Source organism: Bos mutus, chromosome 15, assembly GCF_027580195.1.
Source record: "Bos mutus isolate GX-2022 chromosome 15, NWIPB_WYAK_1.1, whole genome shotgun sequence".
NCBI classification, from domain to species: Eukaryota; Metazoa; Chordata; class Mammalia; order Artiodactyla; family Bovidae; genus Bos; species Bos mutus.
In genome coordinates, this window is record NC_091631.1 from 46,406,710 (window position 1) to 46,429,901 (window position 23,192).

The 23,192-nt window shown below is 49.7% G+C and overlaps 1 protein-coding gene and 1 non-coding gene across 2 annotated transcripts in view; one reads left to right on the top strand and one right to left on the bottom strand.

Moving 5' to 3' along the window:
• UBASH3B (ubiquitin associated and SH3 domain containing B) overlaps positions 1–23,192 on the bottom strand; it is a 157,529-nt gene that overhangs the window by 21,931 nt on the left and 112,406 nt on the right. Inside the window, exons 2-8 of the mRNA XM_070384063.1 lie at positions 18,023–18,076; positions 17,082–17,268; positions 15,387–15,585; positions 11,784–11,953; positions 6,998–7,206; positions 3,193–3,325; positions 673–793 (exon numbers count right to left, since the gene is read on the bottom strand). Coding sequence (XP_070240164.1) covers positions 673–793; positions 3,193–3,325; positions 6,998–7,206; positions 11,784–11,953; positions 15,387–15,585; positions 17,082–17,268; positions 18,023–18,076 — 1,073 coding nt within the window. The remainder of the gene's footprint in view (positions 1–672; positions 794–3,192; positions 3,326–6,997; positions 7,207–11,783; positions 11,954–15,386; positions 15,586–17,081; positions 17,269–18,022; positions 18,077–23,192) is intronic.
• On the top strand, positions 14,964–15,036 carry TRNAE-UUC (transfer RNA glutamic acid (anticodon UUC)). The gene has a single exon. It is a non-coding gene; the product is annotated as a tRNA-Glu (tRNA).

The window sequence follows — 23,192 nt, forward strand, 5'->3', positions numbered from 1 at the left end:
TCTTCCTTTGGCAGAGTGTCTTCAAATCCATGCGTCCATTCTGCTGACAAAAGTAAGAAGAGCTTAAGTCTTTTTTTCTTAATAACTAGTATTCTTTTTTCTTTTTAAAGTCTTTATTGAATTTGTTACAGTATTGCTTCTGTTTTTTGTTTTGTTTTGTTTTTGGCCACAAGGCATCTGGGATCTCAATTCCTGGACCAGGGACCCAACTTGCAGCTCCTGCATTTGGCAGGTGCAGTCTTCACCACTGGACCCGCAGGGAAGGTCCCAAGAGATGGTTTTTAAGTGAAAGTAACAACCAGACACTCCAAAGCAGGTCGGACTCTCTGAGATGCAAGCCTATCTTAGACAAATGAAAATGGAACTAAATAAGCCAGGGTAACTTACTGGAGGGAGTTCTGGACCTGGAATCAGGACTCCTGCGTCTCCCTGTCCTGTGGCTCTGGGCAAGACATCTGCCTTTTGTGGTCCGTGGTGTCCCAATTGATAGACTGGAGGCGAGGACAATTCTCTCTCCCCTAACACTCCAGACTATCAGGAAGGACTTACAGTGTAACAGTAAGAGGCACTTTCTGCAACACAATGACTCCATCTAGATAAATGTAGCTTGCCGCTGCCCCCTAGAGGCTGTGAGAGGTATGCCAATGCGGAGCAGGCCAACCAACCACTCACCTTTGGCATCGAAGCACTGGGATAGCCAGTACTTCCCAAACACGACATCCATCCTCTCACCATGCCGACACACGAAGAGGCATCTCTTCTGAGGGCCAGGCTGGCTGCTGATCCTCAGAGGCTGCGGACAAAGAAAGGCTGTGAGTGAGGGTGGGGCACACAAGGAAGTAGACACGTCTCAGGGCTGGGTGCGGGTGAGCCGGGCTCTAGAGTAAGTCTCACTAATGTTTAATTAGAATAAGTACCCCTTAAGTACCCTGGATTTAAGCTGGCCTGTCTATAAGATGGGCGTGGTAAGCCTCATTTACTGACCTCAAAAGCTATTTTGAGGCTTAAATGAGATGAATTGCAGGTGCTCTGCAAAATGAGAAGGGTTATGAAGATGGTTGTATCGTTACTGTTGCTGTTCATTAACACTCGGCTACTACTGAACAGGAAGGCAACCTGAGTTACATACAGCTCAGAGGCAAAACTAGCCAGTATGGAGAGACGCCATCTAGAGGACAGCTTCTTCCCCTAAGGAGATGCTTCATCAGGAGGCGAGAACTTTCATTACCACAAATGCCCCTGCCTCATCTCCCCTACATGGTGGTAAGGCCACGTGGTCCATAGTCTCCTCCAGCCAGAAGGTCCTGCTTTGCCAGTTCTAATCACAGGTTAGGCTCTGTCGTCCGGCTGCCCGCACGATGGTGTCCCTGGAAATGGCTCGGGGAGGACAGCAGCTACCTCTGGGTGATGAAATCGGCAAGTCCAGTCAAAGGCTTGTCTGAATGACCCTGATTTCTATCACTGCTGGGTGGGTCCTTGCAGATGTTTCTAGATTTCTTCTTTCTGATGGAGGCAGCTCTTGCCAGCTTCCTCAGGGGCTGTCAACTCCTGTGGGCTTGGCATTGACCAGTATAGTACACACACTTTGCATGTGCTTCCTGTTGCCCTGGCAAGGCTGGTATGTGGGATGGTGGCGTGGTCTTTTCCACTGCCTCTCCTACTGTTTCCTAATTCAAGTTCCGGACTCCAGCCACTGTCAGCTAGTCTCTTGTTCCCTAACACACCTGAAATTTTAATTGGCTTTGTATTAATGTATACTGTTCAAAACCACCCTTCCCCGGAATGGATAAAGGTGTGGTACACATATACAATAGAATGTTACTCAGCCATTAAAAAGAGTGAAAGAATGCCATGTGCCACAACATGGGTGGATGCAGAGATTGTCAAACCAAGTGAAGTCAGTCAGACAGAGAAGAAGTACGGTATGACATCCCTTATATGTGGGATCTGAAAAGAAATGATACAAATGAACTTATTTACAAAAGAGAAAACAGACATGCAGACTTAAGAGAACAAACTTACGGTTGCCTGGAGGAACAATGTGGGGAGGGGATAGCTAGGGAGTTCGGGATGGATGTGTGCGTGTGCATCCTAAGCCACATAAGTCGTGTCCGACTCTGTGTGACCCCATGGACTGAAGCCCGCCAGGCTCCTCTGTCCATGGGGTTCTCCAGGCAAGAATACTAGAGTGGGTTGCCATGTCCTCCTCCAGGGGATCTTCCCGACCCAGGGATAGAACCCACATCTCTTCTATCTCCTGCATTGGCGGGCAGGTCCTGTACCACTAGCGCCACCTGGGAAGCCCTTGGGATGGATGTGTACACTCTGCTGAATTTAAACTGGGTAACCAACAAGGACCTACTGCATTAGCACAGGGAACTCTGCTCAATGTCATGTGGCAGCCTGGATGGGAGCGGGGGTTTGGAGGAGAATGGATACATGTATTTGTATGGCTGGGTCCCTTTGCTGTCCACCTGAAACTACCACATTGTTAACTGGCTATACTCCAAAATAAAAAGTTCTTTTAAAACCCAAAACCCCCTTCCCCCAACTCCCCTGTCCTGCAGCCTTTCTGGCATATCTCAGACATACACTGAGCATTCACTATGTGCCAGGTACTGTACTAAGAACCGTATTCATATTTCCTTTAATCTTCACAATGCCCCGTGAAATTGATACTTCAGGTGACCCTTGAACAACTTGGGTTTGAACTGCATGGGGTCCAACTAATACACAGCTTTTTTTTTTTTTCAAAAGTAAATACTACAGTACTCTACGATCCACAGAGTGTGGAATCTGAGGTTGCAGAATGGTGGATATGAGGGTACCAAACTGGGTAGATGGAGGGCCAGCTCTAAGTTACAGTTCGATTTTCCAGCCCTTGGAGGTCTGGCACTCCTAACCCCTGGATTGTTCAAGGGTCCACTGTGTTACTTCTTTATAGATAACACGTCCCTTGCTCTGCGGAGCAGTCTTCCTTACTAGTCTAGACCCAGGAGCTGGTAATCATTGTCAGTGCCACCCATCTGACTCCTCCTCTTCTTAAATTTTTGTTTACCTTTTAGGATGGTGTGCCCTGAGAGATCGGTAACCCTTTCAGGACAGAAAAGTCAATGCCTCACCCTTTGTGAAAAAAGGTGCTCAGTGCCTCCTGAGCAGAGTTGAGGATGTGGCCCTGATGGTCAGCCCTACCTGGGTGGGCTGGCAGATGATGGTGAGGGGCGTCGCGTCCCCCAGGCCCTGGTCCTCATACTGCCGCCTCTCCAGGATGCCGTCCCCAAAGGAGAGCGCGTTGGAAGAGGATGTGTTTAAGATGGAGTAAGAGCTGTGGAGGGAGACAAGGAAGATGTTAACTGAGGAGGAACATCTTTTTAAAATGTTTTCATTGAAGTATAATTGACAATATTATATGAGTTTCAAGTACACAACACAGTGATTGGGTATTTTTATAAGGAACACCCTGTTTCATACTGGAGTCTTGCAGTTAATAAATTAGGGGTGGATGGATTTCCGTGCTTGGAACAGATGTGTTCATCCCTCTGGGCAGGGATGGGGCCTGCGATGCTGTGCTTATTCGGGTGCCGTGGGCCTGGCTGGCACCAGAGGCATGCTGCAGAATAATGAGGTATCAATTCTGTACCATTGTTTCCAGCTCTTTTCCTGGCTCCAAAGAAATAAACAATTCCTGCTGCCTTTAATCTTTTCCACAGTGATTTCCATCTGAACTGACAAAGGAGAAGGAAGATTCTGACCCTCCCCACCACTTTGCCTGTGGCTCCGCGTGAAGCCACAGAAGTCCCTGGCCATCACCCCCTCTGCCACCTCCTTCCGTCTCCAAACCCCTCTCCGTCTCAATCACACCTCCAACAAGAGGACTAAATACAGCATTTTTCCAGAGGACACCATTCTCACCAGCTGTGTGGAGCTATGAGCCAAGAGTTCTTGTTTCTGGATGTAACTACAGAAGCCCCCCAAAGAGGTCTTGCTGAAAGACAGGCAGCAGATCATGCCATGTTTAAATTATTCTGATTAGCAAAGTTTCCAAAAAGCTTTATCTAATAAAACACTGCAATTCAAATACGGTTGTTAGGCAAATGCGACGGACAGTTCCTCCTGCATCAATGGGTCGTGTCAAGGGAGAACATTTTAATTTTAGATTTCTTGCTACTTTATAATCAGGGTAAAGTTCCATATGTACAAAACAGCACTCAATCTAACACAGCCATTAGCTTTTTGGTTATTCTTTTTGTTATTTCTAAGGAAATCTTGTGCCACTCACAGTCTCATAGACTGGCTGTTTTCATTTTAAACAGAGACCCTCCTAAACATCACAGAGTTAAAGAAAATTCAGTTTCATTGTCTGATTCATCAAAGCTCCAGGGCCTGAAATGTCTGGATCTATGGAATCATCCTGACATCATGCTTGTACATGTTTCCTAGTTTCTGCACTGTATTACAGCTGTGAAGACACTGACTGGATCCCTTGTCCTTCAGCTCAGCTGGCAAGGGGACTGCTGGCCTCCTCCTCTTCTCAGGCATCACTGGAATCAAAGGCCCCGACTCCCCGAGACAGCGTGAGGCTGACAGTTCCAGTCAGACCGCAGTCCGATGAGGTGCAGAGAGGACGATGTACCTGACACCCGTAATTACCATGGAAACACCTCCCAAGGACACATCAGACCTGGGGGTCAGCTGCGGAGGAGAACTACTTAGCCCACTCCAACTCAGAGGCTTCCGCCAATTGACATGTGTCTGGAGATACTCAGGACCAGGCGAGGTGCTCTCACAAAGGTGGTAGGAACATGTTTCCTTAGGAGGAACTCAGAAAACTTGAGAAGGACAGAGGAAGAAGAGTCGTGAAGGGTCGCTGACTCCCCAAGTCCCTCCCTGATGCTGGAGTTCCCTCTGCAACTTCTCAGCAAGTCAGCAGGTGCTACTTGAGGAGCCCTGTGACTCTCCCTCCCCCGGGCTACCTGGGATTAGGAGTGAAACGAGACTATCTGACAGCCTTTCTGAGTCATTTCCACTTCTGGGGTAAACAGGAAAGCACCACGCTTCTATAGGATCACTGCAGTGGAAGGGACATCTGGTTTGGTGAGCATGTAAGAGAGGACTAGGAAAGACAAGTCAGAGAAAAAGAATAACCATAAAGCTGATGGCTGTTTTAGACCCAGTGCTGTTTTATACATGGCACTGATCCCTAAGAAGCAGTGTTCACAGATACCTATGAGGGAAATGCAATTGTTATCTTCATTTCGTAGATTAGCAAACTGAGGCTCAGAGAGGTCATGCAACTTGGCCAAGGTCACACAGCTGGTGCATGGAGAGTTAGGATTTGAATTCAAGACTCCTAGAATAAAAACTCAAATTCGTAATTATGGCACCCTAACACCTAATACATTAGTATGTCCCCGTTCTCAGCCGGGTTGGCTGCGGAAGCTGATAGTGAAATTTCAGACATAGTTCCCAAAATAAAGGGAGGTGACACACTGGCCTCCCTGGGGTCTGTGGACTGGACGCCGAGCCTGCCCCTGCTTCGGCTGAGCTCCAGCTCTGGCAGGAGTGGTCTGGATGCGGAGACCTGCATGGGGCCAGCAGGAATCCCCCTGCGTGTACTCCTTTCACAGTGAGCCCTCCTGGGAAGAATGATCTGGGAGCTGGGTATCATCAAATCTTTTGATTATGTTTCTTCACAAATTTTGTGCTTCACTTGTTTTTTTATAGGCATAAAATGGTTACTTTGGGGACTTCCCTGGCGGTCCAGGGGTTAAGGCTCTGAGCTTCCTGGTATCAGGCAGTGGGGCACGAGTTCGATCCCTGGTTGGGGAACTAAGATCCCACATGCTACATGGCATGGCCAAAACAAAGCCCAACCAACCAAACAAAAAACAATGGTGACTTTGGAAACCCAACAAAGAAACATTTCTGAGGAAGCAATGGTCTGGGGAACACGAGGCAGCTTTGACCTTCCATTCTGAGCTATAAAATGCTGGATGTTCATGGGCTGGGGGTGGGAAGGAAGAGGGAGGCTTGCTGGGGAGAGTTATTAGGGAAGAAGATACTCTTTCTCATCATCGGGTTTGTGATTTGCCTGCTGCTAATCAGGGGAGGGGACGGTCTTTTCTTTTCTCCCTTTAGGCAAAACACTCAGTGAAATTGCCCGTCTCTGCTTCTCTTTTATGACAGTAATAACAACGTTGCACACCATGCAGCTGGTGCTCAGAGCTTCCGACTCTCAGCCACGTTGGCACATGGCAAGAACAAGAGGGAGGGAGGCAAACCAGCACGCACGCCCTGGCCAGACGCCCAAAATGCACCAGGGAAGCGCTGGCTCTGAACTTCCCGGATTAAGAAACATAAAAGAGGAACAGAAGGCACCTATCAGGACAAAGCTGGCCATACAACACAGGCCACTCTCAATGTGGGAGCAGGCTGGTCTGGGGGCACTCCACCGAAGACCTGGGTGGGGAAGGGACCACCTGCCTTTCTCAGCCTCTGGAGGTTACCCATTTCCATAGAGATGGCCTCTGTCATCTAGGCATTCATGTGCCAGGTCTGAGGACTGGCTTAGGTGGTTAGGTCCCCTGACCTTGGCAAACCTGTTCACTACTGGCTGGCTAGCATAGTGAGAATCTGTCCTGCTTCTCTGGGGAGTCTGTACAATGACCTGGGACAAAGTGGACAGAAGCCCCAAAGCCATAAAGACTCAGTGGTGAGATGACCCACACTGAGGCCAGAAGAGATGTCCCCTAAGCAGCCTGTTTCGTCTCTGATGGAGAACCCTGACAGATGTTCCAGCCGTCGTGGCAGGTAGGGTAAAGCAGGGCATGCCGTCTCCCACTCTTCCCAGGCCCCAGCTCCGCCCTTCCCTGAACGTCTGGGACCCAGAGCGCTGGACTCCTCATGCTGCTACTGCCACCCTGCGTGTCCCACCACCTCCTCAAGGGCCACAGTGTCCTTCAAAAAGCAGCAGGCAGAGAGCCCGGCATGGGCTCACCCGTGAAATATCCAGGTGCTGCACTCGTCGGCCTTGGTGATGTAGTTCTCCGGCAGGAGTCCAGAGCAGCCCGTGGTCAGGGACGTGCCATAGATCCAGCCCTCGCTGGTGCTGGTCTGCTCCATGGGCGACATGAAGATGAAGTCCCCGGGGACCAGCTCCAGCTCATCGTCGTTCTGCGGGGTGTACGGGTAGATCACCTGTAATGTCTGGAAAGGGGGAGAGGGAGGTGTGAGGCCCACGCCTGACCAGCTCTGCTGGGCGCTCAGGGCCCGCCTGTGTGCTCTGCTCGCGTTCACGGGCACCTCTGGGGTCTGCAGGCTCTGAGTAGATCTGGATTCAGATCAGAAGCCATTTCTTCTCCTCTCAGGAGGAGATAGTGCTTCTGGCTGGTTCCAGACTTTCCTTCAGGCATAGCTTTGCTTCAAAAGACATGGCTTTTATAAATTCATATGAAAACCTGCAGGTTCCCCAGTAAACTGCTTTACAGACGGGTCTGAACCTCGTTTTCCCTGCTCTGTCTGTCACATTGATGCCGTAAGAGTCCCTGGACACACAGCTCACGGGAAGGAGTCTTCCATGCAATGTCACCAACACCCAGGTGAGAGACTCTGCTAGGAAGGCTTTGGGGACGAAATGTCTCCTCTCCATGTAACTGAGAGGCTCAAATAAGACATGGTCCTGCCTTCAAAGAGCTTTCTTTAAACCTCCATGTTTAACAAAGACCTTGAAAGAAAAATATCTTTCACAGCCATCAGTGTCCTGTGTGTAACCAGCTCTTGTCAGTCAACAGGTGGAGACCACGTGTTCTCTCTTTGGGCTCAGAAAAAGCCCCTAGGGCCAACCCCAGGCCATGTCACTCGTCTGATTTATTCCATATTTTGCCTCCTTATTTATTTTGCCTCACAGGCAGAGGTATGAAGATACTTTGGAAAACATCTATTAATATTTTACTACTTTTCTGTTAACAGCAGGAGACCTCAATACTAAGGAAAATATTTTTCTGTGTGTTTCATAAGGGGACACTAAGACGGAGCCGTTTTATCAGCTTTTCCTTCAATCCTGAAGCCACCAGAGGAAAGCTAAGTATTCTGGTTCCCACGTACGGGTTTTTAACTTTGGCCTCTGTTATTTCTCATCTGCAGGGGCTTCCCTGGTGGCTCAGACGGTAAAGAATCTGCCTGCAATGCTGGAGATCCAGGTTCAAACCCTGGGTCAAGAAGATCCCTTGGAGGAGGGCATGGGAACCCACTCCAGTATTCTTGCTTGGAGAATCCCATGGACAGACTAACCTGGTGGGCTACAGTCCACAGGATTGCAAAGAGTTGGACACGGCTGAGCGGCTACCATTTCATTTTCTCATCCGTAAAATAATACTTGGACTATAAAAGTTAAATGAGACAATCTAAGAAAACTCCTGAGGACTCTGGCACACAGAAGAGGTGTAATTATTTCTATTGAACCATGACACTTGGCTTTCAAGGGGTTATCTTTCCATCAAGCTGATGCTAACCCCCAAAGCCTGTGCTAGGTAGGCCTGTGAGCTAATCAGCTCCCTGGGGTCAAGGCGATCCATCAGAACGTGTCATAAAGAATTTCCTTCTGGAAATCTCTAACGAGAAGAGCCAGTAAAAATGGTCCCCCCTCCCCCGCCACCAGAGAACGAACGTGATAATGCACAGAACTGGACTGCCCCACTGGATTTCTGACATCCCTTTTATTTAGGGCACCACTTCCTCTCCGAATCCTCACTCCAGCATCTATTGGCTCCAGATCTTCTTCCATCCCGTCGCCTCCCCACCTGCCAGATACACACTCAAATCACATTTCCAAATGAACCAAGAAGGTTTTGTTGCTGGGTTGTTAAAAAACAGCTTAAGGAAAAAGAAAATTCACAAACAACCACTTAAATCTCTAAGCTAGGTATGTGATGAGACACCAGAAGCAATGCTCCTTTTCTTGGAACAGGGTGGAGAGAGGCACCGAGTCACAGGGAACAAGTCTAAACTCAGGTTCCTTAGATGCTCAAGCGCAGCACAGTCTTGGGTAATGACACCTCTGACTCAGCGGCAGGCCCTTCCTTTGAGAAACTCAAAAATGACAGAGAAGATCTCATCCCTCCTTTCACTTGGGTGTGAGTCTTCTGGCTCTAGGAGATCCCAGGGAGGTCAAGGTACAGAAAGGAGCAGAAGGGACAACTCCTAGGCAGAGAGCAGTTGGACAACAAGGAGCTTCGACTTACTGAATAAGCAATAAGGAAAATCAATGTACTGCAGCAAATCTCAAATTATAACCGGTTCTCAGGTCCCCATAGTTCTTTCCTGCTCACCGAAACCACATGGCATGTAAAAGTCAGCCCAAGTTTGGGAGATCTCAGGACACACTGCCTAGTTCTGTCCTGAAAGTGTTAGTCACTCAGTTGCGTCTGACTCTTTGCAAGTCTATGGACTGTAGCCCACACCAGGCTCCTCTGCCCGTGGGATTCTCCAGGCAAGGACACCAGAGTGGGTTGCCATTCCCTTCTCCAAGTTTTGTCCTACCTGATCCTTACTCTCTTATGTCTAGCATCTACTTGTAAGAATTCTTGAGTCTATTTCAAGTATGTTTTCCTCCCTTCCTACTTGGGGACTAAGCTCAAAGTTTGCTACTCTGGGAAGGGCAGGTACAGCCCTTCGTGATGATAGGAACTGACCCTCTTTGCCTTTGAAGCCCTTTTTACAGCTGTGGCAATTTTGTTGTTGTTGCTGAAACCTCGCTTATGGGAGGTCCTCTAGTCCATACCAACAGTCTAGCAAAATGTCATCACTGTTTTGCACCCAAGAGAACCAAGGACTGGGTTACTGTCTAGAAGTTGTAAAAGCGAATCTATATGCAAAAATAGGGAGTCAGGATTTGAAGCCGTGTGTGCTAGACTCCAAAATCTATGCTTTTTCTAGAACTCTGTCCTTCCTCTAGATTTCCAGTGCTTGGCACATAAACTAGCATGGCACACTGAATGTGGAAGAGATGGTGTGCAGCACAAGCAGGCACGTGCAAGCCCACAAGAAGTCACACCTGAACAGCAGAGGGGTGAGATCTCGGAGGATTCCTAGGCATCACCTGCTGACTGTCCTTGCCTAAACCACTCGCCTTGTCTGGACATCTGTTACCTTGCTGGACCGATCACTCAATCCTGCCTCCTGAGCACAGGAGGAGGTAGAAGGCAAGGTGAAGTTTATATATGCACGGGGCTCAGGTAAAGCCAGATGACCCTGGAGGGACAGCTTGATCAGGAGGAGCAGTAATAAATGAGCTTTTACAAATAAGAGATAAAAAGAGGCCATGTTATTTTTAGAAAATAATTCCTGTGGGCACTAGCTGCCTCATTCCCTCGGTGCCAATTGAGCAGAATGTGGGTCAGGCAGAAAAGCAATTGCCCTCTGAGTTAACTGGAGGGCAGTGTTGATTAGAAGATACTCCTTGGAAAATTCCATCGCCACCTCCCTTCTCTTAGAAAGGTGACTTCTCACAGCCCACTGGCATGCCATCCTTGACAGTTTTTCCCCTGCCCTCCGAAGGGATCCATTCAGCCACTCCTCTTTTGTTCTACTTAGGGCTCACGCTAAGCTATTCCAGGAGACGCCAGAATTTTGAAGGAAGGCTAAGCTTAGTCTCCTTGCTGTGTCTTTACAGAAACTTGCATCAAATGACTTGGAAGGAGGACGTGATGGTCCCATCAGCAGAGCCAGACAAAGCTGCGTATCCCTGACCCTCTCGGACCCCACAGACCTCAATCAGGGGCTGGTTCTTCCCACTACATTCAAATCAACAATGAGGTCACCTGACCCAGACCCTGAATCTCTTCATAATTTTTTTTTTTAAATGTCTTAAGGATGTTAAAAGTCTATAAACAAAAATATCAGTTCTTTTGCTGCTGAAAAACTAGGAAATAAATTATGTTTCACAAATGTAGTTAAACCAGAGGACAATTTTTGCAGACTCTGGTCTCTTTTTAGGTGGGTTGCCCATCTTTACTGATCAGAACCTCTGGCTTTCGGCTTCGGTTCTGGTCCTAAATTGCTCTTTAGCTTTGGACCAGTCACTGAATCCCCGTGTCTCAGCTTCTTGTTCAGGAGAAAAAGGACAGCAAGACTCTTAGAGGTGGCACATGCTGATCCTGGAAAGCAATGTGGGTTCCCTCAAAAGAAGGATGCCAGCACCCTGTCCCTCTTATGCCTCCTATGTGATGCACACACACTCTCCTGATATTTGGTCCGTGCCTTCATTTCATATGCATTGTTCTCTCTTCCCCACTGGACTCAAACTCCTTGAGCAGAGGACATTTTAAAATTTTAGTATGTTCCAGGGTAATGTGCATGCCACAGGAAATACCTGTTAACTATGTGTTCACAGATTTTCTTTTGTATTTAGCTATCTTTCTCACCTAAGATCAGGGTGATGTCTTTTACCTATTCATCCCGTGAACAGATAGAATATTTTAAAATTTACCGACATGCTTTTCTATCTATTCTGTTTCATTTCTATCCTATTCCAGTAAGGTTGGCAGGGCAGACAGAACAGTGGAGAATATTACACAGCTCAGCCACGTGGGACCCAGAGACGCGAGATGCACAGATTCCCAGAGAGCCAGCCAGTGCTTGGACGAAATCCCAGGCCGGCTGACTCCTGGTCCAGTGCTGGCCCCACTGCTTTCCTCGGGTGTCTGTCTCCTCTCAGCAGCAAGTGCAGCTGGTACTGACAGTGCCCGGCACCCCCAGCAGGGGCAGGAGCCCCCGTGAGATGTTACCTCGTGGTTAGCAAATCGGATATCCCGGGAGAATATGGTGGCCACCCAGTCACACCCAAGTTTGACGTCGATGTTCTGGGCGAGCTTCTCCAGGGTGGGCAGGTGGCTGGCTTGGAAGTGGTAAGCCAGGGTCACGTGCAGCTGCTTCTTGTGGGGTTCCACATGCACTTCTAGAGGAAGGGAGGAAACAGGCAGTTGGTACATTGCAATGGTGGAGACACGAGGAAGAACACAGAATGATGCCCTGATAAAACTGCTTCCCAACAAGTAGAGGAGGGAGCCCCTTGGTCAGACAAAAGCTGTTTCTCTCCTTCTCGGCAGCTGAATAAGAGTGGGTGGGGATGTAACAACCCACAGTCCAGGAGAGAAACAGCCACGTGTCTGGCTTTTCTGGATCAGCTGAGAGGCAATCGTTTTGATTGCTGGCTGCTCACAACAAATCCAGATGAGTATAACTGGCCCCACCATTCAGATGAGGAAATCGAGACCTAAAGGGATGAGCTAAGTATGGAGCAAATTTTGTCATCCTGAGACTCCCAAAGCTGAATTGTCTTCATTTTGAAATCAAGTCTTTTAGCTTCTGGGTGGCTCTGATGGAGAAATGGGGGGCGGGGGGGTGAAGATGGATTACTTTCAAAGTTTAAAACAGGGTTTCTCAATGTCATTTTGGACCAGATTATTCTTCGTAGCAAGGATGTCTTGTGCATTATTGGGTCTTTAGCTGCATCCCTGGCCCCCATCCACCAGATGCCAGTACCACCCCCAAAGTTGTGACAAACAAACATGACTGCAGAGACTGCCAAGTGTACCGGGGAGGCGGGGGGGAGGGCCACAAAATCACCCGATTAAGAGCCATAGGTTTCAAGTATGCAGACTATCTAAGACACCCTGAAAAAACAAAACAAACCAGCCTACCTATACAAGGCAATGCCTTTCGTCTTTCATATGTGTTTTCAGTTGGGGAGAGTCATTTACTGTCCAAGTTAGAACACTGAAGAAGATATGACAGAAGGGAATTCCAGAAATCAAGGGGCTTGCTTTAGTCACACAGATGCAAGTAGATTTGGGTCTCTGGGGGCTTTTGGCCATGCTGTGTGGCATGCAGGAGTTAGTTCCCCAACCAGGGATCGTCCCTGGGTCGGTGGCTTTGAGTACTTTTTCTGTTATACTGCACTGTGTATCTTTGGTATAAAAGCCCTTGAGGTGAGGGCTGTGTCTTGTTTGTATATTACAAGCACCCCTCCTCTCGCTCAGCAGGCACCCCTGTGGACTTTGAGTATTTGTTAAATGAGTCAATACACACAAATCAATCTCCCTAAACCACTAAGGATGATGGATGACACTTCATCTACTCGCTCACTGGTGGAAGCTGGGTCTGCCACACCTCTGAATACCAAGGCACAATTTCTAGAGACCTGTCCAGGCTGAGCCAGTGGTTGAGGCAGGGCCAGCCAGTTCTCTGAATCACCACCAGGGGGCAGCACCAGGGCTGAGATGCTAGCCTGGCAGGCCCGTTCTTGGGGAGATGGGTCAGGGATTTGGGGGGGAGCTGGTTCGCCCCCTTCCTGGCAGGAAAGCCAGCAAGGGCCCACCATATGCGCTTTATAAATCAGCCGCGTCCTGGCTGAGACCTGGTTTACTCATTTGGGAGGGACTGGGATTTTGTGGCTACAACATCAGACTTGGTTCTTGTGGGAGTTTTAGTGGTTTTGACAACAGCTACTGTGGGATGAAAAAGAGCTGTTTCCCTGAGGTGGAGGGATGGGAACAGGAAATAATCTGCCGATGATGCCATTTGTCTGAAACATTAAGCGTCTGTGAAGCAGGCAGGCTCCACCCAAGTCAGCAGAGATGAGCCCTGAGGGGTGAGGGGGTGGGGTAGGGATCTAAGAAGACCCGGTTCCCAGCGCACAGAGGTGACCTAAGGGCCCGGGTCCTTCTGAGAGTGCAGGGCTCGCTGAGTCTGGGCCCTCACCACATTCTTCCTAGAGTCCTAGGCCCTGTTTGGAGACTTTCTGCTAAAGGACCCTGAGCAAAAGGGCCTGAAGTGAAAGTCGCTCAGTTGTGTCTGACTCTTTGTGACCCCATGGACTGTGTAGCCCACCAGGTTCCTCTGTCCATGGAATTCTCCAGCCCAGAATACTGAAGTGGGTAGCCATTCCCTTTTCCAGGGCATCTTTCCAACCCAGGGATCAAACCCAGGTCTCCCACATTGCAGGCGGATTCTTTACCAGGGAGGCCCAAAAGGGCCTGAGCTGGGGATGAAAACCCCAGCTAGGGACATGGGCAGGTGAGGCGGAGGCCGGAGGCAGGGGCCCAGGGAGCAGACGGCGGGGCTCCGCCAGCTCCGCACTGGACGCCAGTGGGCACTCGCTCACGGCCTCGGCTCTGGTCAGGGCGCTGTCCCCCCTGCTGCCCTCAAACACCCTGCTCCTCCCTGCCTGTGCTTGTGCTGCCCTCCTGCAGGAGATCGACACCTTCCTGGGGTGACTCCTCCTCTGTGAAGGGGGCCCTGCTCCACCCCGCAGGGGCACGCTGGCCTCTCTCCTCGCAGCTCTCATTATACGAATGGGGTTTCCCAAGCATGCCTCTGCCGGGAGAAACCACTGCTTCTTCCCTGCTGCATTCCACACGGAGAAACACACGGTAGGTGCCCAATAAATACCTGCTGACTGTGATTCCATTCTAAGGGGAGTGAGTAAACTCCCCCAGCCAGTCTGTCTGTCCGGCCCATGGCAGGCGAAGCCCTTGTGGAGCTCAGTGAGCTGTCTGCACCTGCAGTCACCCAGGAAGGCTTTGCAAACCTCGGTCTCTTGTCCCCTCTCTGTGGTGCCTGCTGTCCTGCCGTTGAGTCGATACACATCCTGAGCATCCCTCCAAGCAGATTCCTTTGACAGTAAACCTCGGTTGCTGGCTTGAACTGAGGCCTTCCATACAAAGAGCAGGTGGCATTGTGAAGGGGTAATGTTTGGGGCTTGTCTACCGGGCTTCAGCTAGTCGAACGAAAGGTGTCATTGGCTCAGTGGGTTTATTACTGGATGCTAAGTAGTTCCCCTCTCGTCTCTGGGCCGTGTGACCTCCTGAACAAAGGCCTCGGTCCTCATGGAGGGGACAGGGCAACCCAGATAAATGCCTGCCTGCGAGGGGGGTTGGGAGGAGGAAAAGAAGGTTCCTTGGGAATTCCCTGGTGGTCCAGTGGTTAGGACTCAGTGCTTTCACCGCTGTGGCCTGGGTTCAATCCCCAGTGGGGAACTAAGATCCCTAAAGCTAAGAGGTGCAGCCAAAAAGAAAGAAAAAAGCAAAACGTTCCTGAACTGAAGGGAGGAGCCGATGGCAGGGCTCTAAAGAACACGCTTACAGATCAATAGGAACAGTCATCTGCGTGCCTTCAACATGGGTGTCATCGCACCTGCTCTCAAGGAGGTCAGCAGAACTGCAGTTGAATGTTTTTCAAAGGGGCAAGAGGTGTGGGGTCCGCAGCAAACGGCTGTCTTCTTGGTCACATTCTGCCCATTCCTGCGGGACCTCCCGACTCCACCATCACTTTCTGTCCCCTTCCTTCCTGATTCCCATGGCTGGCTGGCCTGGCAGCTGGCGGCTCACCAGTTTTGGAGGCAGCTTCTGCTGCGAAGTCGGCAGCAAACTTCTTGAGGACCTCTGCGCTGTCTTCCTTCACGAAGAGGCCGATGAAGTTGGAGGAGGTGTAGAGCTCCAGGGGCAGTGGGGCTGAAAACTTGCATCTCCAGCGGCTGACGGTGGTCTGCAGGGCCTCCCCCAGGGCGTCTACCTTGCTGTCCTCACACTGGCGGGGAAAAACAAGAGGCTTCTTTCAGAGCCAAGGGGCAGTGTCTGCCACTGCTTAACTTCTGTATCCTCTGCCCAACAGTGGAGGCTGAGGAGGCAGCCCTGGAACCATTGCTCCTGTCTGCAAGGAGGGAGAAGACCCGCAGCCTCCCAGTTATCTGGAGACGGATTATCCAGCGGGTAGCTTAAACCAGGGCAATGGACCCCCTCCCCATGCCCTCCCTCCATGCTGTGCTCGGAGCCCTGCCAGAATGCAGTAGGGCTGGCCCAGCAGAGAGAGCATGAGGGACACGCCAGGAGAGTGCGCAGCACCCCAAGACAAGTTGCTGTGCATTTTCTGTTGTTTGGCATCATCTGCACCTTTTCTCTTCAGCCTAAATGATCCAAAGCCGATGCCACCTTTACCCCACAGTACTGGGGGAGAATGAGGCTCCGAGAGTTGTGACATCCTCCTCCTCCTACACCCCCACCCCCTGAGAGCTGGAAGAAAGAATGAGAGTGTCTCAAACTCCACGTGCTTTTGAGAAAGATCCTGGGTGACTAAGAGGAAATGATCATCATTTTAATTTTCAGCGTGAATGGTGACAGACAGGGTGTTAGGAACAAATTTTCACCTATAAAAGGGCGTGGGGGATGGAGAATATGAATGAGATTCTGGAAAAACCACCCAAAATATTAGAAAAACATATTGTCTTAAAGTGTGATCATTCTGCCTTATCGTGACTATAGCTGGATACATCCGTTATTCTCCATCTCTGCAGAGAACCAAAGGAGATGAAATGTGTTTACACTTACTGGAATGAGAGGGATTTAATTCAGTCACTACCTAAGCTTCATGAGGCTAGAATTATGGGTCAGGTAACAATGTCAGGAGAAAAGTATCTCCTTCCATTTCTAGAAAGACCTCTAACGTGGCAAAACCTGTAGACAGTGTGCAGGAGGCGAAAGTCACTTCCCCGTCTAGAGATTACATTTCTCACCCCCAGCTTTCTAACGCCTGCTCTTTCTTTGTCAGAGGGGAGGGAGATGATCGACAAGGGGAAGCCAGGTTAGAGAACCCATTCCCCTCACGGCTGCCAGAACAGTGGGCCATGCAGTAGGTCAGGCTTGTCCCCTGGGTCCTGAGGAGCACACGGTCACCACGATGCTACACCAGGCCTGGTGTGCTCCCGGGTCTTGGCAGATATTAGAAAGAGGACAAGGGCTTTCCTGGTGGTCTGGTGGTTAAGAATCTGCTCCTCTGTTGCAGGGGGTGCAGGTTCAATCCCTGATGGGGTAAGATGCTGCATGCTGCACACCCCACCCTCAAAATAAAGAGAAGAGGAGGACGACTGGGGTGAGCAGCCGACCTCACTGAATCCCCCAAGGCTCATCCCTCTCTGGAGCTGTGACTGTTTCTGCCAACATCCTGCGAGGCTCCCAGCTTTGACTCTAGTCCCTCAGGGCCGAAGGGATGTGGGCACCCTGGGGTGGGGGGCGGGGGCTGTGGCTCACCATGAAGAACTGGCAGAGGGTGATGTGGGGGAAGATGTTGTGCGCCTTGTTCTTGCCGCAGATCTGCTTCGACTGCTGCCAGAAGTCAGAGAGCTTCTGCGCTAAGGGCCCGGTGGGGCGGAGGTAGAGGACATACTCCCGGGGCAGGGGGTCATCCAGGAAGGGGTCGCCGACGTGGGAGAACAACCTGCCAGAGAGACGGGGGCCGAGCCGGCCTCACTTGAGGACCATGGAAGCCAAGGGAGAACTGAAATCAAGATCCATCCTTTGCAGCCTCTACCCATCACGCACTGCGAGTGAGAGGGTCTTTGGTTTTGTACTTTAAAAAATCTGCCTCCTGAAGTGCACAGTTTGTAACCAACCCTCAGACGCACCAACATCTCTTCTCCTGCCTGTCCTATGGCATTTGCATCCCACAACTCCCCCCCAAAAATCCTAAGGCCACCCTCTCTAGGAAGCATTGAGGATCAACTCCAAATCCTTTCCTAGGCCACCAGCACCGGTCCAGCCTGCCTGTCCCTCCAGCTCAGTCTAGGCTTAAACCCACATGCCTCCGAAGACGAGGGAAGCTTCAGGGGGCCGCTTTGTGGGGTCGGCCCTGGCTAGTCCTATCCTGCTGGAAGGTCAGTGGATGTTTGTCAACTGATTTGTCCAGTATCTACAGCATATCTTTAAGTGACTGAGTGGGGAGCAGGGGTGAATATCATGACAGAGACAGCATCTTGGAAATGCTCTGAATTTCTTTCAACAGCTCTGAGGGAAGCACACTCTGGGGCCAAGGCTCAGGGGGCAAATGGCTTGTCACGCAGCCTCCTCTCCCCATTGGAAGGGTCCATTAGAGACAGGCTGCACATCCCCGCTCAACCACACACACACACACACACACACACACATGGGATTAATTACATGCTATTTGCTCAATTTATTTATTTTATACCAACCAGTCACATGCTGCCTGAACGCTTCTTCCTCCTGTGGATGCCAAGGCTTTTTGTCTGGAAGGAGAAATCAGATTTCTATTGTTAGTATTTTTAACCTCCTATCAGCTTTTCCCACCACAGTGACAACGCTGGGTGTGAAGCAGGCATGGTGAAGCCTCTTCAGGGGTGTGGGGGAGACACCTGCAGCAGGGTGTCCCCCCGGGGGTCACAGCAAAGCCTGTGGACCTTAGAACCCGTGATTAATTTCCATGTCATTAGCATTCAATTCGCATGCAGCCTGACAGCTCATGGCATCTATTTTTAGCCGTTTCCACATTAGACTTTTATTTTTGCTTCCCTAAAGGTTGTCATGTCTTGCTTTTCCCTCCTTCCCTTTCACCCACTCACTCTTCCTGACCCAGATCCCCTGCAGAGCACTTTCTCATTTGCAGCCTTTTGGCAAAGTGTGTTAGAAAGTGGTGCTGGGGCTGTTAAGACTTGAGGCTAAATGCCCACAAGGACAATTGGTCTGGTTCAATCCAAGGCCTCCTCCCACCTTCCTCCAATCACCACCAGCATTCTCAGGCTGGATCCAGAGTCTCCAATGACTGTACATTTTGGGGACACACAGCACTGGGTAAAGGCTTCCCAGGGGGCTCAGTGGTAAAGAATCCGCCTGCCAAGGAGATGAGGGTTCAACTCCTGGGTCGAGAAGATCCACTGGAGGAGGAAATGGCAACCCACTCCAGTCTTCTTGCTGGGAGAATCCCATAGACAAAGGAGCCTGACGGGATACAGTCCAAAAGGTTGTAGAGAGTCCAACACAACTGAGCAACTGAGCGTACCCACAGCACATGGTAAAGGGGACTGGCCAGAGAAGGGAAGCTGTCATGCCCACTGCTGGAGAAACACTCAAGAGTTCTGTGTGCAGTGGGGTGGTCTCACAGGGTGGTTCTGGCAGCAGGTTACAGCCGTGTACACAGGCATCCGAGAAGAGCCCTTCTGAGATGTCAGATGGGTCTCCAAAATCTACAGTTCTGGGTTTGTACCCAGTTTTGCTATTTGTCCATCCATTCATGCATTCAAGTTTATGGCTGTTTAATATATACATCTTGAATGGCAATAAGTTTGTCAGCACTGTGCTGGGTTCTAGGAATACAGTGAAAATCGAGACTTCTATGGGCCCTGGCCTCATGGGGTCTTTGCACAGATAACTATTGAATCACACTGGTGGTCAGTGCAATGAGGGGAGGGCACAGGGAACCCTAAGTGCATGGCCGGAGACACCTGACCTGGGCAGGGAGTGGCGGATTGTGTGTGAGGACGATGGAGCCAGAATTCACCCAGTACCTCTCCTCTATAAGCAAGAAGCCTTCAACAGTGCCCGACACACTGGAGGTGATTAATAATCAATTACGCCTGTCCAGTTATACTACCCCAATTCGGGGTCTTTGGGAGGGAGGAGAGAGGGGAGGAGTTTCTAGGTTAAACTGATACGCTTTCCAAGCATCCTTTTCCCGATTGCCTGCTGAACCCAACTCCTCCTTTCTTTTCCTGGTCCCTCTATGGAGCAGTGAGAACCGATGACACTGTGACAATCACAGAGGGTCAGATTGGAAGGGACCTCAGACATCAACTAGGGGCCCAACTGCTTCATTTGATGAGGGGAAATTCAGGTGAAGGAAGTCGAGTCATGTAATCAGGACAGCCAGATTCAATCAGTGAGCGCTGGGTGAAGGGCAGACTCCAGCCTGATTCAAGGCCAGCCCCAATGGCTCTGTTCCATGGTCCAAAGAGAAATGCCTTTCCCCCCACAAAAATCTAAACACAGATACCAAATGATCAGAATAAAAAATCTGCACAGCTAAGTATAACAACATTCTAGAAGACAAGCCTCCTTATAGTAAGATGAGATTATGGAGAAGCAAGACAGACTCCTTGGAACCCCTTGGAACATAGGCTGGTGCAGAAAAATGCTGGAAATGTAGGAAACCCCCACTTCCCCACACCTGGATAAGGTGCTTAATTGTTGCCAAGATGCCAGCCCTGTTTCCTTTACCACTTCCTAGACAGAGGCCACACGGTCTTTTAGAGGTTAGAATCTCCCAGAGATTAAGCTCACCAAAAAAAAGCCCATCATTTCAAAAACAATTGGGAAAAGGAAAGCTCACTCGTACGATGTGCTATCTATATCAAGGATCCACTTTTTTTCTAGGTTCTTCCTCCAATGAAATATATCCTATCTGAAGTTTTTTTTCCTTAAGCACTGGGAATAACCTCTGGAAATGAAAGCTCTCATTAAGTTGTGGTCCCTGCAATTCAAAAGCCAAGTTTTGGGGAGGATTCAGATACAACTGAGAAAGATAACAAAAGGTCTGGGTATTAAGGCTGTGGTGAAAGGCTAAGGAGACCCAAATTCTTCTTTCTGGAGAAGGCTGAGAGGTCTTCAATTTTGTGGAAGGTTATCATATCTGATGTACCTTCTCTCGTGAGGGTCAGCTAAAGTAAAATGCCTTTTGGCCATATCAGAAGGGACTCAAGTTAGACACCAGGAAGAACTTTCTTGGCAGTAACATGCTTTGAGGGCTTCTATCCCTGGGTTGGGAAAGTCCCCTGGAGAAGGGAATGGCAACCCACTCCAGTATTCTTGCCTGGAGAATTCCCATGACAGAGGAGACTGGCAGGCTACAGTCCATGGGGTTGCAAAGAGTCGTACACAACTGAGCAACTGAACACACACATACACAAACACAACATGCTTTAAAGTGGCTTTTTGGTTTGGTTTTGTTTGGGGAGTTTCTAGGAAGCAGTCACCGATCTGACCCAGGTGTGTGATTCTCTAGGCAGGAGGCCATGGAGGAGGAAGAACATGGCTTCCCCAGGGTCCTGAGCTCTGCTGCTCCATCACCCACTGCCAGGCTGACAGTGCTTTGGGCTGTTTGTTCCCAGAACTCTGCCCACGAACAGACTGAACACGGGCAGTGGCAGAATGTCTCCCCACTCCAGCCCGCTGAAGAAAGCCTGTTGCCATAGAGCTCCCACCTCCATGGTCCATTGGTGGGCCCGGTGCCAAGAACAGTGGGGCGTGGGGGGTGGACCCCAAACGCCAGGCTGAGCTCGAACAGCTGCTACCCCTCAGAGGGACTCAGAAGCTGGCAGAGCGCACTGGGCAGATAAAGGGGGAAATACCCCTTTAAACTCCAAGAACTGCACTCTAGTCACCGGATGACAGCTGCTCGTTATTTAGATGGGACTTTCGTGGTTTAGCATCAGAGAGACATGTGAACCACTGAGGTTTTGCTATTATGTTACATGAGAACACAAATTTGACTTTGGACCCTAGCTCTAACCTTCCCAGATATGTCTAGGGTTCATTCTTAGCAGAGTGTGGGGGGAAAAAATGATGCAATCTCTAATGCGTGCTAATGATGGGCAAGAAAAGCCCAAAGCAGATATAAGCAATAGCACATCAGAAAAATCAGGCAAGCAGCTGTGAGGAAATCAGCCAGATGGGGACGACCCAGCAGCACCATGGACGGCTGTGCTTCAGGCAGCCGGGATGGCCAGGACCCCTGTGTGCCCGCAGCTCTGCTGAGTTTCGGGTCCACGGTAGATCTGGACCCAGAACCACGGCTCTATCCAGACACCACGGTCACGGCGGTGGCAGGCAGAGCAGCATCCTTCCTTCCTTCCCCACACCCACCTGCCCTCCATTCTCTTGATCTCCTTCTCCTCCCAAGGAACTCTTACCAGGAAACCAAATGTAAACCAAGAATAAAACCAAGAGTTTAATGGGTGTCGCTTTCTGATCTGAAGTTTGGTTGGAGCCCTCTCAGAAACCATGGTCTCTGGGGCCCATGGCCGGATTGAGGCCTGATGAGTGGACTCAGCTGGTCCCATGTCTGGGCCCAGCAGGATCCTCAGCCCCTCTCTCCGAAACACAGGTTCTGAGCCCGACTGGAATTTCCTGCTTAATTGTCACCCAGGCTGACTTCCCCTGCAGCCGCTCTGGTGCTCTGAGCTCCACTGGCGTCTCTGACGCTCCCAGGAGATCAGGTCCTCCCAGCCGAGCACCAGTCGTGTGCCGGGCACTGTGTTCTCATCAGCAAGTGAAGGAGGAGGAAGGACGATCCTCGTCCTCAAAGAGTTCATAACGTCAAGACACACAAGTGGCTTCCACGGCGACATGTTAATGGCCGTGATAGAAGAAGTGCCAGGTGTGCTAGTACTGGGGTAGCTCAGGATAGGAGGCTGCCGACTCAGGTAGCGGGGCTGAGGCTCTCAAACTGTCCAGCAAGCTACTCTAGGTCAGCACACCACAGCCAACTGAGATGCCACAGGAAACTGTGAGCTTTTGAATGCAACAAAGTCACCCTCATTATCTGTTGAGTAACCCCCATAAGCTACGAGCTCAACGTAGTTCCAGTTTCATTCTTTTAACTTTCCATCTGACACTGGAGTACAGCTTATGTTTTAGTTTGAGAAGTGATTCAGCAAAGTGATTCATTTATAAGTATACATGCATCTATTCTTTTTCAAACTCTTTTCCCATTTAGATTGCTATATAACATTGAGCAGATACCCTGTGCTATATAGTAGGTCCTTGCTGGTTATCTGTTTTAAATATAGCAGTGTATACATGTCAATTCCAAAGTTACAGTTTTAACAGATGACTTTCTTGTATTTCCCCTGGTGTCTTATCTTTGTGAAGCTGGGGTTTTGGCAACTGCTGTAGTAAAAAGCAAGAACCCAGTGTGGCCCAATGGGGAACAGGAAATAAGTATGGCAATGTCCAACCTGTTCCTAAGGTTTGAGCCGTTGTGCAGCGCCCAACAGATATGCATACCCCATTAGTAAGTAGTTGCGGTTCTTTAAGAACGAAATTAAAATAATTTTCTTTCAATTTTGTGTATTATTTTTTCATATGGCCTTTAAGTTGTTAGGAGCAATTAACTGAGTTGTTTGGGTTTAGCTACTAAATACACAAAACCATTAGGTATTTCTGTTGGTCTACAGGCTCTATGTAAAAATTACTCAGACACTCTAGGATGCTATGAACTGAAAAAGCTGCAATCTGTCCAAGAAGAAATAATGCTTGATTTGAATCTTAAACTGAGAGTCAGAGCTGGCTACAGAAATTCACAAGGAGAGAAGGGTTTCTGAAGCGAAGACCATGTCAAGGTGAGAGGCA